This window comes from Doryrhamphus excisus, linkage group LG6, assembly GCF_037039965.1.
Source record: "Doryrhamphus excisus strain RoL-2023G ecotype Guam linkage group LG6, RoL_Dexc_Guam_v1.1, whole genome shotgun sequence".
NCBI classification, from domain to species: domain Eukaryota; kingdom Metazoa; phylum Chordata; class Actinopteri; order Syngnathiformes; family Syngnathidae; genus Doryrhamphus; species Doryrhamphus excisus.
The window spans coordinates 10,190,052-10,213,759 of record NC_136362.1 but is presented as its reverse complement, the minus strand read 5'-3'; the positions used below and the strand labels follow the sequence as shown (position 1 = coordinate 10,213,759).

General features: G+C 40.4%; 1 protein-coding gene across 3 annotated transcripts; it reads right to left on the bottom strand.

The window, feature by feature from the left end:
* Window positions 1-151: 151 nt before the first annotated feature.
* LOC131125722 (cysteine/serine-rich nuclear protein 1-like) lies at window positions 152-14,628 on the bottom strand. Of its 3 annotated transcripts, none has more exons than XM_058067535.2 (5): window positions 14,369-14,628; window positions 5,724-5,905; window positions 2,970-3,202; window positions 2,636-2,899; window positions 152-1,483 (listed from the first exon to the last, which is right to left on the bottom strand). In XM_058067535.2, exons 2-5 carry the CDS (start codon window positions 5,893-5,895, stop codon window positions 551-553), a joined length of 1,602 nt encoding a protein of 533 aa, XP_057923518.2. In that variant the 5' UTR covers window positions 5,896-5,905; window positions 14,369-14,628; the 3' UTR covers window positions 152-550. The 3 variants fall into 3 exon arrangements, with proteins under 3 accessions (XP_057923518.2, XP_057923517.2, XP_057923519.2); XM_058067534.2 differs by lacking the exon at window positions 14,369-14,628 and adding an exon at window positions 11,328-11,685; XM_058067536.2 differs by lacking the exon at window positions 14,369-14,628 and adding an exon at window positions 11,134-11,291.
* Window positions 14,629-23,708: the final 9,080 nt, after the last annotated feature.

Here is a 23,708-nt window from a genome sequence, read left to right as displayed (position 1 = left end):
TTTTGTAAAATAAAGGCCCTTCACTAAAGGCAATGTCAATGGAATTTAATGAACCGGGGCTCTGCACCTGTAGCTGCTGGGGATTAAAAATATGTAAAAAATAATCTGTGATTAGAAAGCAATTTAAACTCACTGAACACACCCGAAGCTGTCACTTCATAAATAAAAAAATGTTTAATTTATTATTACAGTACAGAAATATATTTGAAGGCATCAAAAAATATTACTAGCCATGATAATTAATAACCTATAATCTGACACAACAGTAAAATATTAATATATATATATAATAAATTGATAGTTTGTGAGGCAAGTAGCATCCATTGAGTGTCAAATATTTTTGTGACCAAGGAATAAGAGAAAATTAAATAACAAATCAAAGCTTAGCACAGAAGTTCATAAATAAAAATATGGCGTAGATTAGAAATAGACAGTGTGAGTTCTCTGAAACATATGATTTAAAAAGCAGAACACCACAAAATCACAAGCAGTTCTCTGTTAAATATTCTCGAAAATTATTTCTTATTCATATAAAAACAAATATTTTTTGCTAAAAAAGCTGATTATCACAAGGCTGCTCTGGGCTTGACTCAGTCAGACCGATCAGAGACTCCAGGAGGTAGGCGCTCGACTCGCACGGAGGCAAATAAACAGAGCTAATCAGCTGAAGATGGTGAAAGCTGTCTGAGTGTCTGCGCTCTTTAAACGAGCTATGCAGCGGTCCGGGTGGATAGTCGCTGTCAAAGAACTCCAGGTCTGAGTCCGAGGACAGGCTTGGGTCCATATACCTGGAGGAAGGATAGTCCAGAGTAGGGGAAGGGGTGTTTGGAAAAACTTCCAGGGAATCCTCATCCTCAAAGGGGTCCCTGGCTTGGTTTGCATTTTCATCGAGATAATCCGTTGCTGTTTTGTTTTGATTGTCTGTGAAAGTGTTTGCTGGAAGCGGTCCCGCATTGTCGGGAGTCGTGTTTGTGGAACTGCTTCTGTTCGGGGTCAGTGGCGCTGCCATGAGTCTCAGTTGGTCACACATAGAGTAGTTATTATTTTCAGAGTCACAGATGCTAAGGGTACAAGGCGCTACTTCATGACCGGTTTGAAGACGCCCGCCGTCGCAGTCGGAGGAAGAAAAAGAGGACTCGGTCATGTCGCTGCTGCAGCTGTTCTCCTCCATCACTGATCGCAAAATAAACGAAGGGCTAGTGGGAATAGTAAGAGCGAGGTCGTCTTCTTCCAAGGTGAAACCGAAGGGGCACTTCGTCACCGCACGGGCCTCAATCGGCTCTTCAGACCCGACGTGGTCTTCAGAAATTCCTGACCGGTCCTCTCGGCTAATTGCTTCATCTTGGAGTCGTCGCTCTAATTCGAGTCGCATGACAGTGTGGATGTAATGTGTGTGCACACGCTTGGAGTCAAACTCCACGTGTCCTTCGGTGTTTCCGCAGCTGTCCTTCGTGCAGCCACATGGGAAGGTGAAGCGGTCCACCTGGAAGGGGTCGGAGGATGAGACAATGTTAAAGACTGTTGGAACTCTGGATTGTCTCACCATGGATCATCGAATAATTTAAATATTAGTCATTAGCCATGTTGACATGAGGAGTTTTTCTCTTTCTGAAAGCAATGGTATACATCAGGGGTCTCAAACTCAATTTACTTGGGGGCCACTGGAACTAGGGTCTGGGCGAGACTGGGCCGCATCAGGTTTTCCAAAAAAAAAACAAAAAACGCATTTATTAAAAACAGAAAAATTAATAAACTTTGCTTTGGTTTCAATTTTCTACAAGAAAATCTCTGATAAAAAATTCCACTGTTCTCAAATATCTTAATTTTTATTTTTCTGCACAAAATAAGATGAAAAATAAATAAACAAATCAAGAATAAAGAAAATCAATCAGTAATAAATAAATATAATAATAATAATAATAAAAACATAAGAAACCACATATAGTTGGTGGGTAGACAAATTATTTTTTTCAGATTAAAATGAACAAAACATTATTAGAGCCCTGTAGACATGACAAAACACGACTATAGTCACATTTATACTCTTTTTATTTACAACATATTGCGCAACTGCAGGGTCTTGAGACACATGCTAACTCGCAAACTAGAGAGCTAGCGACCTAAAACGGTAGCCTTCAAGTTATTTCCTTTCAACTTAAATAGCCAAAAACTTACCACTTCCACACGGATAGTGAGGATAACTATTAACAGTTATTTAACCTTTAACATGAACATTAATCAAACGTAATCATTTTCTTCTGGGGTACATGATACCATACAGCATCCATATCAAACTTGCGCAGGCCGCACTAACATTAAACTTTCATATCAAGGTGGGGGGCCTCAAACTAGTGTCCTGCGGGCCACATTTGGCCCGCGGGCCGCATGTTTGAGACCCCTGGTATACATGGAAAGGAATATTCCAATCGCGTGTGTACATGCGCCGCTATGATAGCTAGCTAAGATAGCTAAGATAGCTAAGATAGCTAAGATAGCTAGATAGCTAGATAGATAGATAGATAGATAGATAGATAGATAGATAGATAGATAGATAGATAGATAGATAGATAGATAGATAGATAGATAGATAGATAGATAGATAGATAGATAGATTGATTGATTGATTGATCCTTACCTGGCACTTTATACCCGCCAAGCTGCAGGCGCAGGTTTCGGGCTCACAAAAGCCCTGGCAGTCGCATCCGCAAGCTTCTCTGGACAGACGCAGAGCGTGAAGCTGCTTCTTCTCCTCCCTGTCGATGCGCTTCACCCCAGCCGCCAGCAGCAGAGCATGCCGCTGCCTGGAGGAGTACGGCTGTAGGGAACCCCCATCCTCCAGCTCAGCGTCGCTGATGTGGACGTCTTCATTTAGAAGCTGGCCTTCCTCGCTGCTGATCAGCTATAAAAGAGAAAAATCTAAGTATAAACAAAGCCAATGCACATAAGTGAACTAAACACTAAACACTCACTTCCTGTTTCAGCGCATCGAATCTCCTCTGCCTGCACCGCCGCTCCAGTTCATGCTCCGCTACTGTGTACCTGCAGATGGCGCTGTGCCGCCGCGTCATACCCAGAGTGGCACCTCCATGGCTGGGAACACTGGTGAAGCCCTGGCAGCGAGGGAAACTGAACACCATCACCTGGTCGAAGCGCACGTGACATTGCCTTTTTACCAGCTTGGGCTTTTTCACAATGGAGGCAGCTGAGAAGAAGAAGAAGGAGAGAAAGCGAGTTTTTAAAAATGACTTTTCAGTTTGTTATTGATGCCTGAACAGCTGTTATTTTTGATTAATCCTCAAGGTTCACGATTGAACAATAGTCCATCAGATGATGTTCGGAACAAATATACATTATATGTCAGTATAGTATTATTAATATGACCTTCATGTGTTACTCTTTTTTTCCGCCATTTTTATGGTTGTTTTATTCATTCATTCATTCATTTTCTACCGCTTTTTCCTCACGAGGGACGCGGGGGTTGCTGGAGCCTATCCCAGCTGTCTTCGGGCGAGAGGCGGGGTACACCCTGGACTGGTGGCCAGCCAATCACAGGGCACATATAGACAAACAACCATTCACACTCACATTCATACCTATGGACAATTTGGAGTCGCTAATTAACCTAGCATGTTTTTGGAATGTGGGAGGAAACCGGAGTACCCGGAGAAAACCCACGCATGCACGGGGAGAACATGCAAACTCCACACAAAGATGGCCGAGGGTGGAATCGAACTTAGGTCTCCTAGCTGTGAGGCCTGCACACTAACCACTCAAATTCAGTTTGAAGTAAAACTTGATGTTTTTGATGTAATCTTGTCAGTATTTCCTTGTCTCCTAGTGTCACGGAGTGTGCTGGAGCCTATCCCAGCTAACTTTGGGCGAGCTGCAGGGTACACACTGGACTGGTTGCCGATAGTTGTGGGGCACATATAGACAAACAACCATTCACACTCACATTCATACCTATGGACAATTTGGAGTCGCTAATTAACCTAGCATGTTTTTGGAATGTGGGAGGAAACCGGAGTACCCGGAGAAAACAGATGGCCGAGGGTGGAATTGAACCCTAGTCTCCTAGCTGTGAGGTCTGTGTGCTTACCGTGCAGCCCCCTAAAAATCATATTTAACAAAAAAAAACTAAAAAAAAAATTACCACAAAAAAGGAAAAAGTATGAAGCCAATGTATTAAGGGAAAAAAATGTAACCAGACAAAGTTAGAATTTTATTGGAATATTATGAGTAGGGATGTCCCGATGCGGGCTGCATGGTGTGGGAGTGGTTAAGACACAGGCCTCACAGCTAGGAGACCCAAGTTCGATTCCACCCTCGGCCATCTCTGTGTGGAGTTTGCATGTTCTCCCCGTGCATGCGTGGGTTTTCTCCGGGTACTCCGGTTTCCTCCCACATTCCAAAAACATGCTAGGTTAATTAGCGACTCCAAATTGTCCATAGGTATGAATGTGAGTGTGAATGGTTGTTTGTCTATATGTGCCCTGTGATTGGCTGGTCACCAGTCCAGGGTGTACCCCGCCTCTCGCCCTCAAAACACAGCTGGGATAGGCTCCAGCACCCCCGTGACCCTCGTGAGGAAAAGCGGTAGAAAATGAATGAATGAATTAATGATTGTTAGGGGGCTGCACGGTGATCGAGTGGTTAGCACCCAGACCTCACAGCTAGGAGACCAGGGTTCAATTCCACCCTCGGCCATTTCTGTGTGGAGTTTGCATGTTCTCCTCGGGTTTTCTCCAGGTACTCCGGTTTCCTCCCACATTCCAAAAACATGCTAGGTTAATTGGCGACTCCAAATTGTCCATAGGTATGAATGTGAGTGTGAATGGTTGTTTGTCTATATGTGCCCTGTGATTGGCTGGCAACCAGTCCAGGGTGTAGCCCGCCTCTCGCCCTCAGAAGACAGCTGGGATAGGCTCCAGCACCCCCGTGACCCTCGTGAGGAAAAGCGGTAGAAAATGAATGAATTATTATTATTATTATTAGTTAAAGTAAATTATTATTATTAGTAAATGAACACCATATGTTTTGAAAAATTCCTGCAAAAAGCTGTGTTGTTACCAAATAAAATAGCAGAGAGAAAAAGAAGGTGGGAGGGGGGAAAAAAACGACCATGTTGGGAATCTTTTTTGCAGGGAGGTAACGCGCCAGCTTACTGTTTAGTTTCACAGTTTGCTTTAAGAAAAAAAAAAAAAAAAGTCTGTCTGACCTTCGCACATCAGCGAGGATGAATTCTTGCCCCAACAGACAGTAAACAAGCGAAGCCAGCTGACTAAGCTGATCTCAGCCTGTGTCTGCATGTCTAAAAAAAAAAAGCCCCTCTCTTTGACATCATGACTCAGTCGTGACGGCTTTAAAAAAAAAAAAAAAAAAACCTGAAACGGTAACACATAGCGTCACGCTAAAATATGTTCAAACTTGTCGAAATACGCACGCATCAAGTGAAGCCGATGCGATAAAAAAAAAAAATATATATTCAAATAGATTCCACGGCATCCTATTGCTCAGGCAAATGATCTTCTGCACAACTGGACAGACGGCCCCCGAGGTGAGCGTTATCACAACAGCCCCGAGGTTAGCATTTTCATATCAGTAAGTCATAATAAGGCTGCCGCGGCGTGATAATAAAAACATTAATAGGAAGTGGACAGATAAGAACAGGGGGGGGGGGGTTGCATTATTTGAAAGAAAAAGTTGTTGGCTCGGAGACTCACCGGGTAAGCTGGTCGGCGCCGGGGGGCTGTGGGGTGTAAAATCCGACGCGTCTGAGGAACCGCCCTCCCCGTCCGACTCCCACTCGGAGGACGTGGGCGAAGAGGACGACAGAGAAGAGGAAGAGCAGTTGTCTTCTATCTCAGCAAACTTCCTTTTCAGGAGACCCGCCATTGTCGTTACTCTGCATGAAAACAATAAAACATTACACATGATGCTTTACATCGGGCTTTTTGCTCGATGGCTAGAGCGCCCTCCGCTATCATTCGGTGGACCATGGTTGTAGACCTGGGCGTGTGCATGGGTTACAAACGCATAAAATCGGTTAATATCTGATTTTTTCTCGGTCATTCATTCATTTTCTACCGCTATTACAAACATTAGCATTCAAGCTAACCATATATTTGAGTCCTGATCGGGAGATAACGTCCGATTCCGATTCATTCATTCATTTTCTACCACTTATCCTCACAAGGGTTGCTGGAGCCTATCCCAGCTGTCTTTGGGCGAGAGGCGGGGTACACCCTGGACTGGTCGCCAGCCAATCACAGGGCACATATAGACAAACAACCATTCACACTCACATTCATACCTATGGGCAATTTGGAGTCGCTAATTAACCTAGCATGTTTTTGAATGTGGGAGGAAACCGGAGTACCCGGAGAAAACCCACGCATGCACGGGGAGAACATGCAAACTCCACAAAAAGAGGGTGGAATTGAACTGGGGTCTCCTAGCTGCGAGGCATGTACACACTAACCACTCGTTCACTGTGCAGCCAACTGTATAATATTATTCATTCATTCATTTTCTACCGCTTACCCTCACGAGGGTCACGGGGGTGCTGGAGCCTATCCCAGCTGTCTTCGGGCGAGAGGCGGGGTACACCCTGGACTGGTGGCCAGCCAATCACAGGGCACATATAGACAAACAACCATTCACACTCACATTCATACCTATGGACAATTTGGAGTCGCCAATTAGCATGTTTTTCCACGCATGCAACTCTGCACAAAATTGGCTGAGGGTGGAATTGAACTCGGGTCTCCTAGCTATGAGGTTTGAGCGTAAAATGTGTTTGTCCGCAAAAAAATGCGACTTATACTCCAGTGCGACTTATGTATGTTTTTTTTCTACCTAATTATGCATTTTTGGCCTTGTGCCATTTATACTCCGGAGATACTTTTTTCATAGTATAAGTCGCATTTTTTGCAGACAATTTATTTTACAAACTACTTGACCAAAAAATACGGTAGTTTATAAAATTAATTGTTTTGCATTTTTTGCGGACTATTTATTTTACAAACTACTTGACCAAAAAATTCGGCAGTTTATAAAATTAATTGTTTTGCATTTTTTGCGGACAATTTATTTTACAAACTACTTGACCAAAAAATACGGTAGTTTATAAAATTAATTGTTTTGCATTTTTTGCGGACAATTTATTTTACAAACTACTTGACCAAAAAATACGGCAGTTTATAAAATTAATTGTTTTGCATTTTTTGCGGACAATTTATTTTACAAACTACTTGACCAAAAAATACGGTAGTTTGTAAAGTAAATTGTCCGCAAAAAATGCAAACTACTTGACCAAAAAATACGGCAGTTTATAAAATTAATTGTTTTGCATTTTTTGTGGACAATTTATTTTACAAACTACTTGACCAAAAAATACGGTAGTTTATAAAATTAATTGTTTTGCATTTTTTGCGGACAATTTATTTTACAAACTACTTGACCAAAAAATACGGTACTTTATAAAATTAATTGTTTTGCATTTTTTGCGGACAATTTATTTTACAAACTACTTGACCAAAAAATACGGTAGTTTGTAAAGTAAATTGTCCGCAAAAAATGCAAACTACTTGACCAAAAAATACGGCAGTTTGTACAATAAACTGTCCGCAAAAAATGCGATTTATACAAACTACTTGATCCAAAAAAAATACAGTAGTAGTTTGTAAAATAAATTACCCACAAAAAAAGGTTACTTATACTCCAGTGCGGCCCATTGTGTTAGCATATCTTACATTTATTTAGCCTGTTTTCTATTCTTTTATTAGTGTTAGAACTTGCCTTCCAAGATGACGGAATGTCTGTTTTGTTCAAGTAGTTTGTAAAATAAATTACCCGCAATAAATGCGACTTATGTATGTTTTTTTCGACTTAATTATGCATTTTTTGGACTTGTGCGACTTATACTCCGGAGCGAATTATAGTCCAGAAAATACGATATATATGAAATCAGTCAAAAGTGGTCGGTACTAAATAAGAGGGATGTTTTTATAAAAACGTCTGGGATTGAATGACTTAAGCTGGATAAACAAGGAAAAAACACATATTTTGACTATTTTTACCCAACAGTTAGGCCTTGACGGAGTACTGTATCACCTGAATGGCATTACAGTGACGTAAGGTTATTACAGCAATGCATAGTACTTTATACTGCATGTACATAACATGCTTAAGGCTTCGCATGAAAGAGTTAGAAGCTGCATCAGTGGCGGCCAGGCCGGTTTTCAGCAACTAGTTTGTTTAAGCTAATTGCATATCGATAGCACGTATCCTTAACATTTATGGGTTTTTTTGTTTTTTTTTGCGCTTGACTTGAGTCCGTTCAGAAAAAAAATTTAACAGCTTTTTCTTTCTCCCGGCAGGGTAATTAACATTCCAGTGATTCCTCATGTTTTTGGTGACCGCTGTGAGGCCTGGGGAGGGCTTAAAGAGGCAATTTTTTTTTTTTTTTTTTTTGGGGGGGGGGGGTGAATCCAAACGCTGAGGGTTAAAAGCCATATCAGGAGGGCTTTTCGAGGAAAAGTGGAGCGTACTGGAAAAATCTTGAAATATCTGTCACACTTTATTACACAAGCAGTGCTTTTAGATGAAAGGCGTGAGTGAAGGCAGGCAAGATTAAATAAAGGATGGTTTCTGCTAGTTAAAGAATGTAAAAAAAAAAAAAAAAAAAAAAAAAGCATAATTTCACCAGGGGGAACATGATCCGTGTCAAAACATGTGCTGAGTCATTTACAGCAAGCCAAGTTAATCATTACAATTCTTGGCTTTTATAGTAGGAATGGTGTTTAAAAACAAGCTAACGTTGAAATGATTGCTTTTCTGTACGGCTCAAAGCGAGCCTTCAAGCCTCCCGGCAGCTATAAAATGCTACAGGTAAACAGTGGCGAGGCTTCTGGTTGATCTGCACTGACAGGTTGCTTTCCTCCGCTGTCCTAAGTTAACACAAGCGTTCAGGATGTGTCTCTGTGTGTTTGTGCACCCGGCGACAAATATGCACTAAAACAAGAGGCGCTGTTTAGATCGGGAGTGTCCAAAGTGCGGCCCCAAGGCTATTTGCTATTAATAATATCATTAATAATGCTTCTCCCTGTGATTGGATGGCAACCAGTCCAGGGTGTACCCCGCCTCTCACCAAAAGTCAGCTGGGATAGGCTCCAGCAAACCCCTGCGACCCTTGTGATAATGGCTCAGTGAACTTGCAGTTTCATGCAGTTTGTTTTTGAGTGGTTTGTGTGCATTTTGTGTGCGTTTTTCATCCTGTGCCGTTTCGGTAACGGGTGTCCAAAGTGTGGCTCAAGGGCCATTTGCAGTAAAATAACAAAAATGCAAAAAAAAAAAAAAAAAAATTAAAAAAGTGAAAATGTTTATTCTAATAACTTAACTAGTAATACTAGTAATAAAACAAATGTTTGTTTTGAAATATATATTTAAGTTTTTCTTGTCAGCTTTTCCACTATTTTTTTAAATTCATAAAAATATGAAAGTGATTTTCAGTATGTGGCTTTCTGTGGAAAAAGTTAGGATTTTTAATATACTAAAAATATAATTTAATTAGAAAACTAAAAAAAAAGCAAAAATTTAAAAAGTAGAAGTCCAAATATTAAAAGAAAAAAAGTTGAAAATGTCTTAATTTTATGAGAATAATGTAATTTAAAAAAAATTAGCATTTGAGATATTAAAGAATAAAAAGCTGTAATATTATGACAAACAAACAAACCAATAAATACATTTGTACCTGTAATTATTGGAGGGGTAAAGTTAGAACGTCACGATGAATAAAGTCAAAATATTACAGGAATAAAGTCATTATTTTGGGAAATAAAAATACAAAAATAAAGCTGGACTTAGGTGGGAAAAAATAAACCAAAAATGTCAAAAAAATAGCTGCAATTTTATGAGCGTTAAATCCAAACATTCAGAAAAAAATATGTCTTCAAACAAGAACATAAGTCACAATTTTCCGAGAATAAACCAGTAACATTATGGACACAATAATGCCATTTTTGTAGCAAAGAGTTGAAATATTCAAGAAAAAATAAAATAATGAGAAATGAACAAAACATTAAATAAATTTGTACCTGTAATTATTGGAGGGGTAAAGTTGGAACGTCATGAGAATAAAGTCAAAATATTACAGGAATAAAGTCATTATTTCGGGGGGGAAAATTACAAAAATAAAACTGGACCTGGGCGGGAAAAAAATAAACCAAAAATGAAAAAAAAATAGCTGCAATTTTATGATTTTAAGTAAAGTCCAAACATTCAGTAAAAAATGTGTCGTTAGAACATACGTCAAAATTTTCCAAACCAAACCAAAAATAAAAAAACCCTGTAATTTTATGACAGTAAAGTCCAAATATTCAGAAAAAAATATGTCTTCAAACAAGAACATACGTCACAATTTTCCGAGAATAAACTGGTAAAAATAAATATAAATAAATAAAAATAAAATAAATAAACATAATAAAGTTAGAACGTCATGAGAATAAAGTCAAAATATTACAGGAATAAAGTCAATATTTCAATATATTAAAAACAAATCTGGACCTAGGTGGGAAAAAATAAACCAAAAATGACAAAAAAAATAGCTGCAATTTTATGAGCGTTAAATCCAAACATTCAGAAAAAAATATGTCTTCAAACAAGAACATACGTCACAATTTTCCAAGAATAAACTGGTAACATTATGGACACAATAATGTCATTTTGTAGCATTTTTGTTGAAATATTCAAGAAAAAAATAATACACATATGCACATACAGTCCCTATTCCCTAAACACCCCATCCAGTGTACTTAGTGCTGCATCTGGCTTCACCTAGATGTTCCATGTGGCTCTCTGCTGGGAGTGCATCATTTATTTAGAAGGTCTAAGCCCATGCAAGCTCATGTGGACTTGGAAAATGATCGAGTTGTTTATTAAAAGGTAACTGCGGCGCCAGCAGCAGGCACGCTAAGCCACTGTGCAACTCCATGACTTTTCGCTTGAAAGGAGTCCGTTTCCTGCTACGGTATAATAACAGTCATTATGCCGCTGACCTCTTCACCCCTTTGCGGAGACTTGTCAGCTACAATTACAACGCTTGTTCTAGCTCGCAGTGCTACACAAACGTACCATAGTGATCGATTCCGTCTCGGGTACGGATGAGCTCTGAAATAGTCCAACAGCTGTGCAACAACCCAAACTGCACGGGACTGGCTAGGGAGTCATAGTGACGTCACCAATGAAACGATAACGGTGAAAAGGTCAGAAAGTAAACAGATAGAAATGCGTGTCAAAAAAACGCGGTTCACGTGTAATTTACTCACCACGGCTCCCGTAGTAGCATAATGATGTGGATGAAGTTGTGGGTCTGCAGTAAGCGTGTGTATGTGTATGTGTGTGTGTGAGTGAGGAGCTAATGTTACACTGTAGTAGCTGCTTGAACGCCTCAGGACTCTGCTGGCACCTCCCAAAGACTATACATGCAGCAGTGAGATAACTACCTACCCCCGTTCATTTCCGGCTAGCAAAGCGATAGCTAGCTAGCAAGCAGGTTAGCTGTCCCTCCTTAAAATGTACTTTGATAAAAAATAAAACAAAAATATGACACAACCTGGTGACTATAACATAGTCAGCCATATAGACATGCTAATACATGTCACACACGAAGTATTTTACACCCTAGCTAAATGCTACCAGAGCCGTTCGTCGAAAAAGCCAACTGTAGCAAATAAGGAGACAAAGCAGTCCATAACTTGGATGGTATGACAAACGAAAGAAAGCGTGTCAGTGTGCGATCTATCTTGCATTTTTTTGTCAGCGCCGTTGCTCTCCGATTCCAGTCTGTTGTGCTCAGCCACAGCACAGTGACGTAACAGGGAGCTAAATAAACTTTCAACCTCCAGCTGCACACGCACTTCATGGTGCTTCACAATATATATATATATATATATATATATATATATACACACACAGCATGTGTATAGCATATGTATGTATAAGAAACAAAGTATGATTAAATATATATATATATATACATGTAGATCAATATAATATAATGTAATGTAATGTAATGTAATGCAATGTAATGTAATGTAATGTAATGTAATAAAATGTAATAAAATATAATAAAATAAAATACATTTATAATTTATATTTGTATTTATAATTTTTATAATTTATATATATATTTTTTTATGTATGTTTTGCTTTGTTTCTTAAAAACCCATTCAGGTAAATTACAAACTCATGAAAATACTGTTTATTTTTGGTGTCTTTCAAGCCCATTTAGCTAATTTACTCACGCTTCTAATTCTCCATTATTTTCTTATCAGTAGCAACAACTTAACAACTTATTAAATCATAAGTATAATAAATATTACATAAACATTTTGGCCAGTTTACTTACTCTTGTAAATCTCCAATATTTTCTTACAACTATCAATGTTTTGGAAAAATAATTAAGTAAGAAAATGCCCAAAACAGCAGCTATTTTACATATTTTTTGTTGTTTTATGGGAGGGTTTTTTTTTCAAGCCAATTTGGCTGGCTAGTTTACTTCCTCATATAAATCTCCATTAATTTCGTATCAGTAATAATGTTTTGAAAAATAATTCATACTCATGTCCCTATGTAAGAAAAAATGCTGAACTCTAGTTTTATTATTTGTTTGAAGCCCATTTGGCTAGTTTACTTCCTTTTGTAAATCTCCATTGTTTTCTTATCAGTCAAATATCTTTATAATATTGTCACAATAAGGTTGTTCAATTTTTGGAATTTTATGCTTTTTAATGAAAAGAACTTATAGATTGATGATCAAATCTAGACTGGATGAACAAACATTCCAGCGTCCTGCTTTTAAAGATAATCACAGGCGACACAGGCTGTCCCTGACTGGGAGGAAAATGAAGCTCATTGCTCAGAGTGCGTGGCAGATTAACAGATGGAAAAGGCAGACAAAATACCCTGGAGCTGGAGCTTTGACTCCATGTTGATGCGGTACTTTGATTTGATGATTCTCACTAAAATACAGCTCTAATACCTGCTGGGTCAAGTGCGCTGGCCGAGAGAAGGCTGTGTGTGTTATATGCTTGACCCACTTTAGCTTGAGTGGAGGACTCTGACGGACTCACTGACGGAGCATATAGACTAGGCCGTATTTTGTTTTTTTTATAGTTTTCATGTGCATGCAAGGCAGTGTATTATTAAATTTGGGGTCAAAATTAATGTATTAGAATGTATTGGTATCGCTACATGGCGGCACGGCGGTCGAGTGGTTAGCGCACAGACCTCACAGCTAGGAGACGAGGGTTCAATTCCACCCTCGGGCATCTCTGTGTGGAGTTTGCATGTTCTCCCCGTGCATGCGTGGGTTTTCTTCCGGGTACTCCGGTTTCCTCCCACATTCCAAAAACATGCTAGGTTAATTAGCGACTCCAAATTGTCCATAGGTATGAATGTGAGTGTGAATGGTTGTTTGTCTATATGTGCCCTGTGATTGGCTGGCCACCAGTCTGGTATCAGGTTTGTATCAGGTACACCTTTTGGGTGTTAAGTTGCTATGTGATGAATTTAGTGCTGTTGGTAGTGACAACATCATAACTGTCACTGTACACTTGTATATTTGCACATTTACACATTTGCCACCTAGACCTCACAACTAGGAGACCCGAGTTCAATTCCACCCTCGGCCATCTCTGTGTGGAGTTTGTATGTTCTCCCCGTGTATGTGTGGGTTTTCTCCGGGTACTCCGGTTTCCTCCCACATTCCAAAAACATGCTAGGTTAACTGGCCACTCCAAGTTGTCCATAGGTATGAATGTGAGTGTGAATGGTTGTTTGTCTATATGTGCCCTGTGATTGGCTGGCCACCAGTCCAGGGTGTACCCCGCCTCTCGCCCGAAGACAGCTGGGATAGGCTCCAGCACCCCCCGCGACCCTCGTGAGGATAAGCGGTAGAAAATGAACTAACTTTTACATGGCAGCTGCATAGTGGACAAGTGGTTAGCACGCAGGCCACGCAGCTAGGAGACTCGAGTTCGATTCCACCCTCGGGCATCTCTGTGTGGAGTTTTCATGTTCTCCCCGTACATGTGTGGATTTTCTCCGGGTACTCCGGTTTAATGCTAGCTTAATTGGCGACTCCAAATTGTCCATAGGTATGAATGTGAGTGTGAATGGTTGTTTGTCTATATGTGCCCTGTGATTGGCTGGCCACCAGTCCAGGGTGTACCCCGCCTCTCACCCAAAGACAGCTGGGATAGGCTCCAGCACCCCCATGCGACCCTTGTGAGGATAAGCGGTAGAAAATGAATGAATGAATGAATGGTATCACTACAGGCATCTGCAATAGTGATCCTGTACTTACTTGGTATCAGATCGATATCAAAATCTGCAGTATCCGCCGACTCCGGCCTGCCATCAACACAGTGAAGTCGACGAGTCATTGACAGCTATAGTCAACCCTGATTTCCGTTCAAGCGTCAAATGAACACCTCAAGGTTATCATTCATCTTCAGCCATACCTGCTCTTCCTGTCACAGACAGCGAGGGTTCTTTCAGTTCAGCGTGTTATGTAATTTATAGTTAACCTACATTCTGGTGGCCTCTCAGGTTGCTGTTGCTCGCTCTTGTGGCCCCATTTCAGACTCGCAGTCAGGCTCCGTCGCTGATGGCCCACATACAGCGATAATATCCTGATGAAGTCTGACAAAGCTTCAGGCATGAAAAGCTTGATGTAGTTTCTTTCCCAGAAATTGCAGTCGGGGGATTGATTGCTTTTTTTTTTTTTCATGTGCCGCTCTTCGTCTCTTGGCCCTGGAAGTGTTAGAAGAAATAGAAATGTGTCAGTATCAAGTAAAAGTCAAACAAAAGTGACCTTTTTGTTTTGGCTGTGAGACACAGACACCCAGACGTATGAACATTAATATGCATAAAATGCTGTTGTTTTCAAAAGCTTGCATATTTGGACAGAAATGACGCACTTCTTAATCAATACTCAATAATAAAATAAATAAATAAATGAACAAAGTAAAAAAAAAACAAAAAGTAAATAAAAAATAAATAAAAGTAAATTAAAAAAGTAAATGAAAAATAAATAAATAAGTTGTTTACAATAAAACAGTACAGTGTAAATTAGGGCCTTTTATAGTCATTATCGAATAATCAGCAATCGGCAATCGGACAAAAGTTGACCGATCGACACAAACGTTAACGCTTATTTTTCACTGATAAAATGGTGTTTTTCTTAGAAATTAATGATAAGGCCCCACCAATTAATCAGCCAAATATTGGCATTAGAGAATAATAGGCAATTGGCCAAAAGATGCCCGATTAACACGGATGTTAACACTTATTTTTACTGATAAAATGCATGTAATGTATGTGTTTTTATTAGAAATGAATGATAGAGCCCCACCAATTAATCGACTGATTATAGTCATTAGAAAATAATGGGTAATCAGCCAAATATAGGCATTAGAGAATAATAGGCAATTGGCCAAAAGATGCCCGATCAACTCGGATGTTAACACTTATTTTTACTGATAAAATGCATGTAATGTATGTGTTTTTATTAGAAATTAATAATAGAGCCCCGTCAATTAATCGACTGATTATAGTCATCAGAAAATAATGGGTAATCAGCCAAATATTTACACATCCGCCAATTATAGCCATTATTGAATACTGGGTAATCGGCCAAAAATTGACCGATCAATGCGGATGTTAACACTTATTATTCAGAAATAAAATGTAGGTAGTACAATTTTTTTCCTTAGAAATGAAGGATGGGGCGGCACCGATTAATTGACCGATTATAGTCATGAAAAAAAAAAAAAAAGTAATCGGCCAAACATTCACACGCTGATGTTAACACTTATTTTTCACAAATAAAAATCCAAGTAATACATGTGTTGTTTTTAAAAATACATGATAGGACCCAACCGATTAATTGGCCCATTACAGAATAATCGGTACTTGGCCAAAAGTTGAATGTTCATACTTATTTTTCACTGATAAAATGCAGTTATGTGTTTTTCTTCGAAATTAATTATAGGGCTCAATCGATTAATCGGCCGATTATTGCCATTCTACAATAATGGGTAATCGGCCAATCGGGTAATCGGATGTTGACACTTATTTTTCATTGATACATATGTTTTTCTTAGAAACGGATGATAGCACCCAGACGATAAATTGGTCCATTATAGCCATTTGACAATAATCGGTACTTGGCCAAAAGTTGAAAGTTTAACCCTGATTTTAACATTTTTATTTTTCACAAATAAAACGCGGTAATATATGTGTTTTGAGAGAAATTACATACTTCTTAATAATATTCTGTTAAAATGCTTCAATGTATACTGTGGCCCTGCAGATTCTCCAATCTAATCAGCCGATTATAGGCATTAGAGAATAATCAGACAGAAGCTATCGGATTGATGCCGATGTTAACGCTTAGTTTTCCCTACTAAAACACAAGTACTTTAACAAAACCTAGTACTTTAAGTACATGCCAAGTACTTTAACATGCCTATTTTTCATAGAAGTGAATTATCAGCCAAATATAGGCATTAGAGAATAATCGGTAATTGGCCAAAAGTTGACACTTAGTTTTCCCTCATAAAATGCAGCTAATATATGCTAGGTGAAAAATGTGGACACACTGGCATGAGTAAACATAGAAGTGTAAGTCAAAGCCAAACAAGAATGTTGTCTTTTGCCATTGTTGTTTTGACTTTGACACAGAGGCGCCCAGACGGAACAGTGAAGAGGTATGCACATTGATATGTACACAACACTCTTGTTTTCAAAAACTTGCACTTTGGGCCAAAAGTTGACCAACTGACACAGATGGTAACACTTATTTTTCACTGATAAAAACAAGGTAATGTGATGTTTTTCTTAGAGATCAATGACAGGGTCTGACCGATTAATCGGCTGATTATAGGCATGTTAAAGTTCATTTATTTTCTACCGCTTATCCTCATGAGAGTTGTGGGGGGTGCTGGAGCCTATCCCAGCTGTCTTTGGGCGAGAGGCCGGGTACACCCTGGACTGGTCGCCAGCCAATCACAGGGCACATATAGACAAACAACCATTCACACTCACATTCATACCTATGGACAATTTGGAGTCGCTAATTAAGCTAGCATTAAACCGAAGTACCCGGAGAAAATCCACACATGTACGGGGAGAACATGCAAACTCCACACAGAGATGCCCGATGGTGGAATCGAACTCGGGTCTCCTAGCTGCGTGGTCTGCACACTAATCACTCATCCACCATGCAGCTGCCATGTTAAAGTTCGTTCGTTCATTTTCTACCGCTTATTCTCACGAGGGACGGTGGGGGTGCTGGAGCCTATCCCAGCTGTCTTTGGGCGAGAGGTGCGGTACACCCTGAACTGGTCGCCAGCCAATCACAGGGCACATATAGACAAACAACCATTCACACTCACATTCATACCTATGGACAATTTGGAGTCGCTAATTAACCTAGCATAAAACCAAAGTGAAGTACCTGGAAAAAATCCACACATGCACGGGGAGAACATGCACACTCCACACAGAGAGATGCCCGAGGGTGGAATCGAACTTGAGTCTCCTAGCTGCGTGGCCTGTGTGCTAACCGCTCGAAACCGTGCAGCTGCCATGTCAAAGTTCGTTCGTTCATTTTCTACCGCTTATCTTCACGAGGGTTGCGGGGGTGCTGGAGCCTATCCCAGCTGTCTTCGGGCGAGAGGCGGGGTACACCCTGGACTGGTGGCCAGCCAATCACAGGGCACATATAGACAAACAACCATTCACACTCACATTCATACCTATGGACAATTTGGAGTCGCTAATTAACCTAGCATGAAACTGGAGTACCTGGAAAAAATCCACACATGCACGGGGAGACACAGAGATGCTTGATGGTGGAATCTAACTCGAGTCTCCTAGCTGTGTGGCCTGTACCCTAACCACTCAACCACCGTGCAGCTGTGTTAATTCATATAGACTTTTGATAACTATTTTATTTCTCAGAGGTTTTCCCGAGTGTAAACATTGCTTTGTTTTTGAAAATGTATAATTTTATATATGTGCAACCAATTGTATATGCACATATTAAGATATGTGTCAGGGTGGCACGGCGATCGAGTGGTTAGCGCGCAGACCTCACAGCTAGGAGACCAGGGTTCAATTCCACCCATCTTTGTGTGGAGTTTGCATGTTCTCCCCGTGCATGCGTGGGTTTTCTCCGGGTACTTTCCTCCCACATTCCAAAAACATGCTAGGTTAATTGGTGAATGTGAGTGTGAATGGTTGTTTGTCTATATGTGCCCTGTGATTGGCTGGTGACCAGCATTCACATTCGAAAAACATGCTAGGTTAAACTCTGATTCCGTGAACATCCAGCAGCAACACAACAAAATTGTCCGTAGGTATGAATGTGAGTGTGAATGGTTGTTTGTCTATATGTGCCCTGTGATTGACTGGCCACCAGTCCAGTGTGTACCCTGCAGCTCGCCCAAAGTCAGCTGGGATAGGCTCCAGCACACTCCATGACACTAGGAGACAAGGAAATACTGACAAGACTATGTCAACAAAAACATCAAATTTTACTTCAAACTGAATGTTGAAACTGAAGTGGTTAGCGTGCAGGCCTCACAGCTAGGAGACCCAAGTTCGATTCCACCGTTGGCCATCTCTGTGTGGAGTTTGCATGTTCTCCCCGATCATACCTATGTCCATAGGTATGAACGTGAGTGTGAATGGTTGTTTGTCTATATGTGCCCTGTGATTGGCTGGCCACCAGTCCAGGGTGTACCCCGCCTCTCGCCCGAAGACAGCTGGGATAGGCTCCAGCACCCCCGCGACCCTTGTGAGGATAAGCGGTAGAAAATGAATGAATGAATGAAGATATGTGTCACATTCATTTATTATAGTGGATGTCAATGCTTATAAATACTCATATAAATATTCCTGACAGGTTTAGCCTCATAATTCCACATGCAAAGCTAATTTTTTAATTTTTTTTTCTTTTTTCAAAATATGTCATACTGTTTCTTATGTCAAAGGGAAATATTGACATGGGTTTTCTTTCACAACAAGCCACACAGCCCAGCACTTTGTAAAAGTAGGTGACACAGTTTACAACACAAGGGATCTTATCTGTTGCTGCATGTGTAACAAAAAAGCAGCTGTGTGGCTTTTTTACTTTTTTTGTCAGATAGACAAAAAAAAAAAGAGCAGCTGTGGTCACAGAACATTTGATTTGTTCTGTTTGCTCGTGTTAAGTAATATATATCAATATACAGTCAATATAACTTGAGATAAGCCAATTACTTGAACAGGACTGGTAACAAAAATAAGTAAAAATAGATAATAGGACCCAACCGATTAATTGGCTGATTATAGTTATTACAGAATAATCGGTAATTTGGCCAAAAGTTGAATGTTTGACACCAATGTTCACACTTATTTTTCACTGATAAAATGTAATTACTATATGTGTTTTTCTTAGAAATTAATCATAGGGCTCCATCGATTAATCGGCCGATTATTGCCATTATAGAATAATGGGTAATCGGCCAATCGGGTAATCGGATGTTGACACTTATTTTTCACTGATACATGTGTTTTTCTTAGGAACGGATGATAGCACCCAGATGATAAATTGGTCAATTATAGCCATTTGAGAATAATCGGTACTTGGCCAAAAGTTGAAAGTTTAACCCCGATTTTAAAAAATAATACTTTTTGTTAAAAAAAGAAGCACTTTTGACCTTGATCTAACTCCGAGCTCATTGGAGTATTCACTGAAAGAATGTAGTTAAAATGTGTCACATATTCCAAGTTCGCAATTCCAGACTGGTAAATGTATGCGTGTGTGTCAGCTCAGCAGTGGAAGCTCGCTCCGTTCTCGGAATTTTTCAGCCCAGTGTTTTTTCGGCTGTCACATGCGCCTCCATGTGAGTCGGAGCAGGCAGCAGGAAGGAGGACTTAACCTGCTCAGCTGTTCACATCAGCATCGACCGCTCTGTGGCTCGGCGCCTCCAGATACTCTCAGTTCTTACTCTGCAGCTGGCAAAAAAACACGTGCATCATCACATCACCTGGTTCTTTATGCTCAACAAACATGTAACCTTGAATCGGCGTCATACTGGACCGTGTGCCTGCAATGTGATCAGAATGTGTGGCCCCACGTGTTGGGGCCTGCTCTATGTTACTGAGATACTTTCTTGAATATATTTGGACTTGATTTTAGTTAAGATTAGAAGTTAAGATTAAGGGAGTTGGGATAGGCCTTACAGTTTGTAAGGATTTGGCTCAGGCACCTTAGGTTTGGAAATTTGAAACCTGTTGCCGACCAAAAAAAAAGAGCACAAACCAAAACTACTTGGGACAAAACACAATATAGTAGTATAGAATATCTACAGTAAGTACATACAATACAGTATAAAGGGTAAGATTTGACCCTGGCAACCGGAAAAGATCCAAGCCATTGATATCAAGACAAGAAAGATCCATAAAATGCATGTAGGGTTCCACCCCAGAGGACCGTATGCCCACCAGGGACTGGATTCCTTACAGAACAGAATTCCAGTAGGGAGGATGTCATGTAAGGACAAGTCCCTGTACGGCACCAAACACGGACAAATTCCAGATTCATAAAAGATCCATAAAATGCATGGAGGGTTCCACCCCAGAGTCCAGCATTCTGAGGACAAAGGACTGTATGCCCACCAGGGACTGGATTCCTTACAGAACAGAATCCCAGTAGGGAGGATGTCATGTAAGGACAAGTCCCTGTACGGCACAGAACACGGACAAATTCCAGATTCATAAAAGATCCATAAAATGCATGGAAGGTTCCACCCCAGAGTCCAGCATTCTGAGGACAAAGGACTGTATGCCCACCAGGGACTGGATTCCTTACAGAACAGAATTCCAGTAGGGAGGATGTCATGTAAGGACAAGTCCCTGTACGGCACCGAACACGGACAAATTCCAGATTCATAAAAGATCCATAAAATGCATGGAAGGTTCCACCCCAGAGTCCAGCATTCTGAGGACCAAGGACTGTATACCCACCAGGGACTGGATTCCTTACAGAACAGAATTCCAGTAGGGAGGATGTCATGTAAGGACAAGTCCCTGTACGGCACCGAACACGGACAAATTCCAGATTCATAAAAGATCCATAAAATGCATGGAGGGTTCCACCCCAGAGTCCAGCATTCTGAGGACAAAGGACTGTATGCCCACCAGGGACTGGATTCCTTACAGAACAGAATTCCAGTAGGGAGGATGTCATGTAAGGACAAGTCCCTGTACGGCACCGAACACGGACAAATTCCAGATTCATAAAAGATCCATAAAATGCATGGAGGGTTCCACCCCAGAGTCCAGCATTCTGAGGACAAAGGACTGTATGACCACCAGGGACTGGATTCCTTACAGAACAGAATTCCAGTAGGGAGGATGTCATGTAAGGACAAGTCCCTGTACGGCACCGAACAGGAACAAATTCCAGATTCATAAAAGATCCATGAAATGCATGTAGAGTTCCACCCCAGAGTCCAGCATTCTGAGGACCAAGGACCGTATGCCGACCAGGGACTGGATTCCTTACAGAACAGAATTCCAGTAGGGAGGATGTCATGTAAGGACAAGCCCCTGTACGGCACCGAACACGGACAAATTCCAGATTCATAAAAGATCCATAAAATGCATGTAGAGTTCCACCCCAGAGTCCAGCATTCTGAGGACCAAGGACTGTATACCCACCAGGGACTGGATTCCTTACAGAACAGAATCCCAGTAGGGAGGATGTCATGTAAGGACAAGCCCCTGTACGGCACAGAACACGGACAAATTCCAGATTCATAAAAGATCCATGAAATGCATGGAGGGTTCCACCCCAGAGTCCAGCATTCCGAGGACCAAGGACCGTATGCCCACCAGGTACTGGATTCCTTACAGAACAGAATTCCAGCAGGCAGGATGTCATGTAAGGACAAGTCCCTGTACGGCACCAAACACGGACAAATTCCAGATTTATAAAAGATCCATAAAATGCATGGAAGGTTCCACCCCAGAGTCCAGCATTCTTAGGACCAAGGACCGTATGCCCACCAGGGACGACCTCTTAAGTGAATTCCTTAGGTAACAGAATCCCAATAGTATGGATCCATGGATCCTTTGTTGACTATATTTTGACTTGATTTTGTCTGAAGTCAAGGTTCAGGGACTAAGGTTTGTCCATACAGAATGCAGAATCAGCTCAGTCTGTAAGGATTTAGCTCAGGGTCGAGAAGACTGGAAGTTTGAAACCTGCTGCCGACCAAAAAAAAGAGCACAAACCAAAACTACTTGGGACAAAACACGATGTGACGAATATCTAAGTGTATATAAAGGATAAGATCCAGGACATATCAGTAATCGGACACTCTACTGGTACAATACCCTGGCCACTGGAAAAGATCCAAGAAAATCCATAAAATGCATGGAAGGTTCCACCCCAGAGTCCAGCATTCTGAGGACCAAGGACTGTATGCCCACCAGGGACGACCTCTTAAGTGAATTCCTTAGGTAACAGAATCCCAGTAGGGAGAATGTCATGTAAGGACAAGCCCCTGTACGGTACCAAACACGGACAAAACGGAAAAACATACTATCATGTGTTTGGGATCCTTTGTTGACTATATTTTGACTTGATTTTGTCTGAGGTCAAGGTTCAGGGACTAAGGTTCTGTCATACAGAATACAGAATCAGCTCAGTCTGTAAGGATTTAGCTCAGGGTCGAGAAGACTGGAAGTTTGAAACCTGCTGCCGACCAAAAAAAAGAGCACAAACCAAAACTGCTTGGGACAAAACACAATATAGTAGTATAAAATATCTACAGTAAGTACATACAATACAGTATAAAGGGTAAGATTTGACCCTGGCCACTGGAAAAGATCCAAGCCACTGATATCAAGACAAGAAAGATCCATAAAATGCATGGAGGGTTCCACCCCAGAGTCCAGCATTCTGAGGACCAAGGACCGTATGCCCACCAAGGACCGTATGCCCACCAGGGACGACCTCTTAAGTGAATTCCTCACAGAACAGAATCCCAGTAGGGAGGATGTCATATAAGATTTATAAGTTTTATAGTTTTTATATATAAGTTTTCAAAAATGATTGGTCCTCCACAGCAAGTCACTCTTTTCTCCACTAGAGGTCAACATGGTTCTGGGAATGATGAGGTTCCTGCTCAGAATTACACAGGAACTTTGTCATAGATGGGAAAAATGATCCCCCATGTTTTATAAATGTTCCAAATATTTCAACTTTCTTCTGAAAATTATTTGTAAAAATTCTTTGTAAATTTTGTAAATTATTTCCATAATATTTTTATTTTATAACATCATTTTTTATAACTTTTCCCACAACTGTTTTTGATACTGCAAATTTGTTGTCTTCAATATTTCAACTATTGTATGCTACTAAAATGACATTATTTCTCCTCATGATATTATGATTTTATTCTCATGAAATTTCTATTTTTTGTCCATTTGAAATACTTACATTTTCCTATTCAAAATGTTCTTCTATTGGTTAGGTTTATACCCATAATTTTAATTCTATTTATACTTTAATCTTGTAATACTACAACTTTTTCCACAAACCTAATTTTCCAAGAAATGCTTTTTTTTAATATTGCAACTAAAAT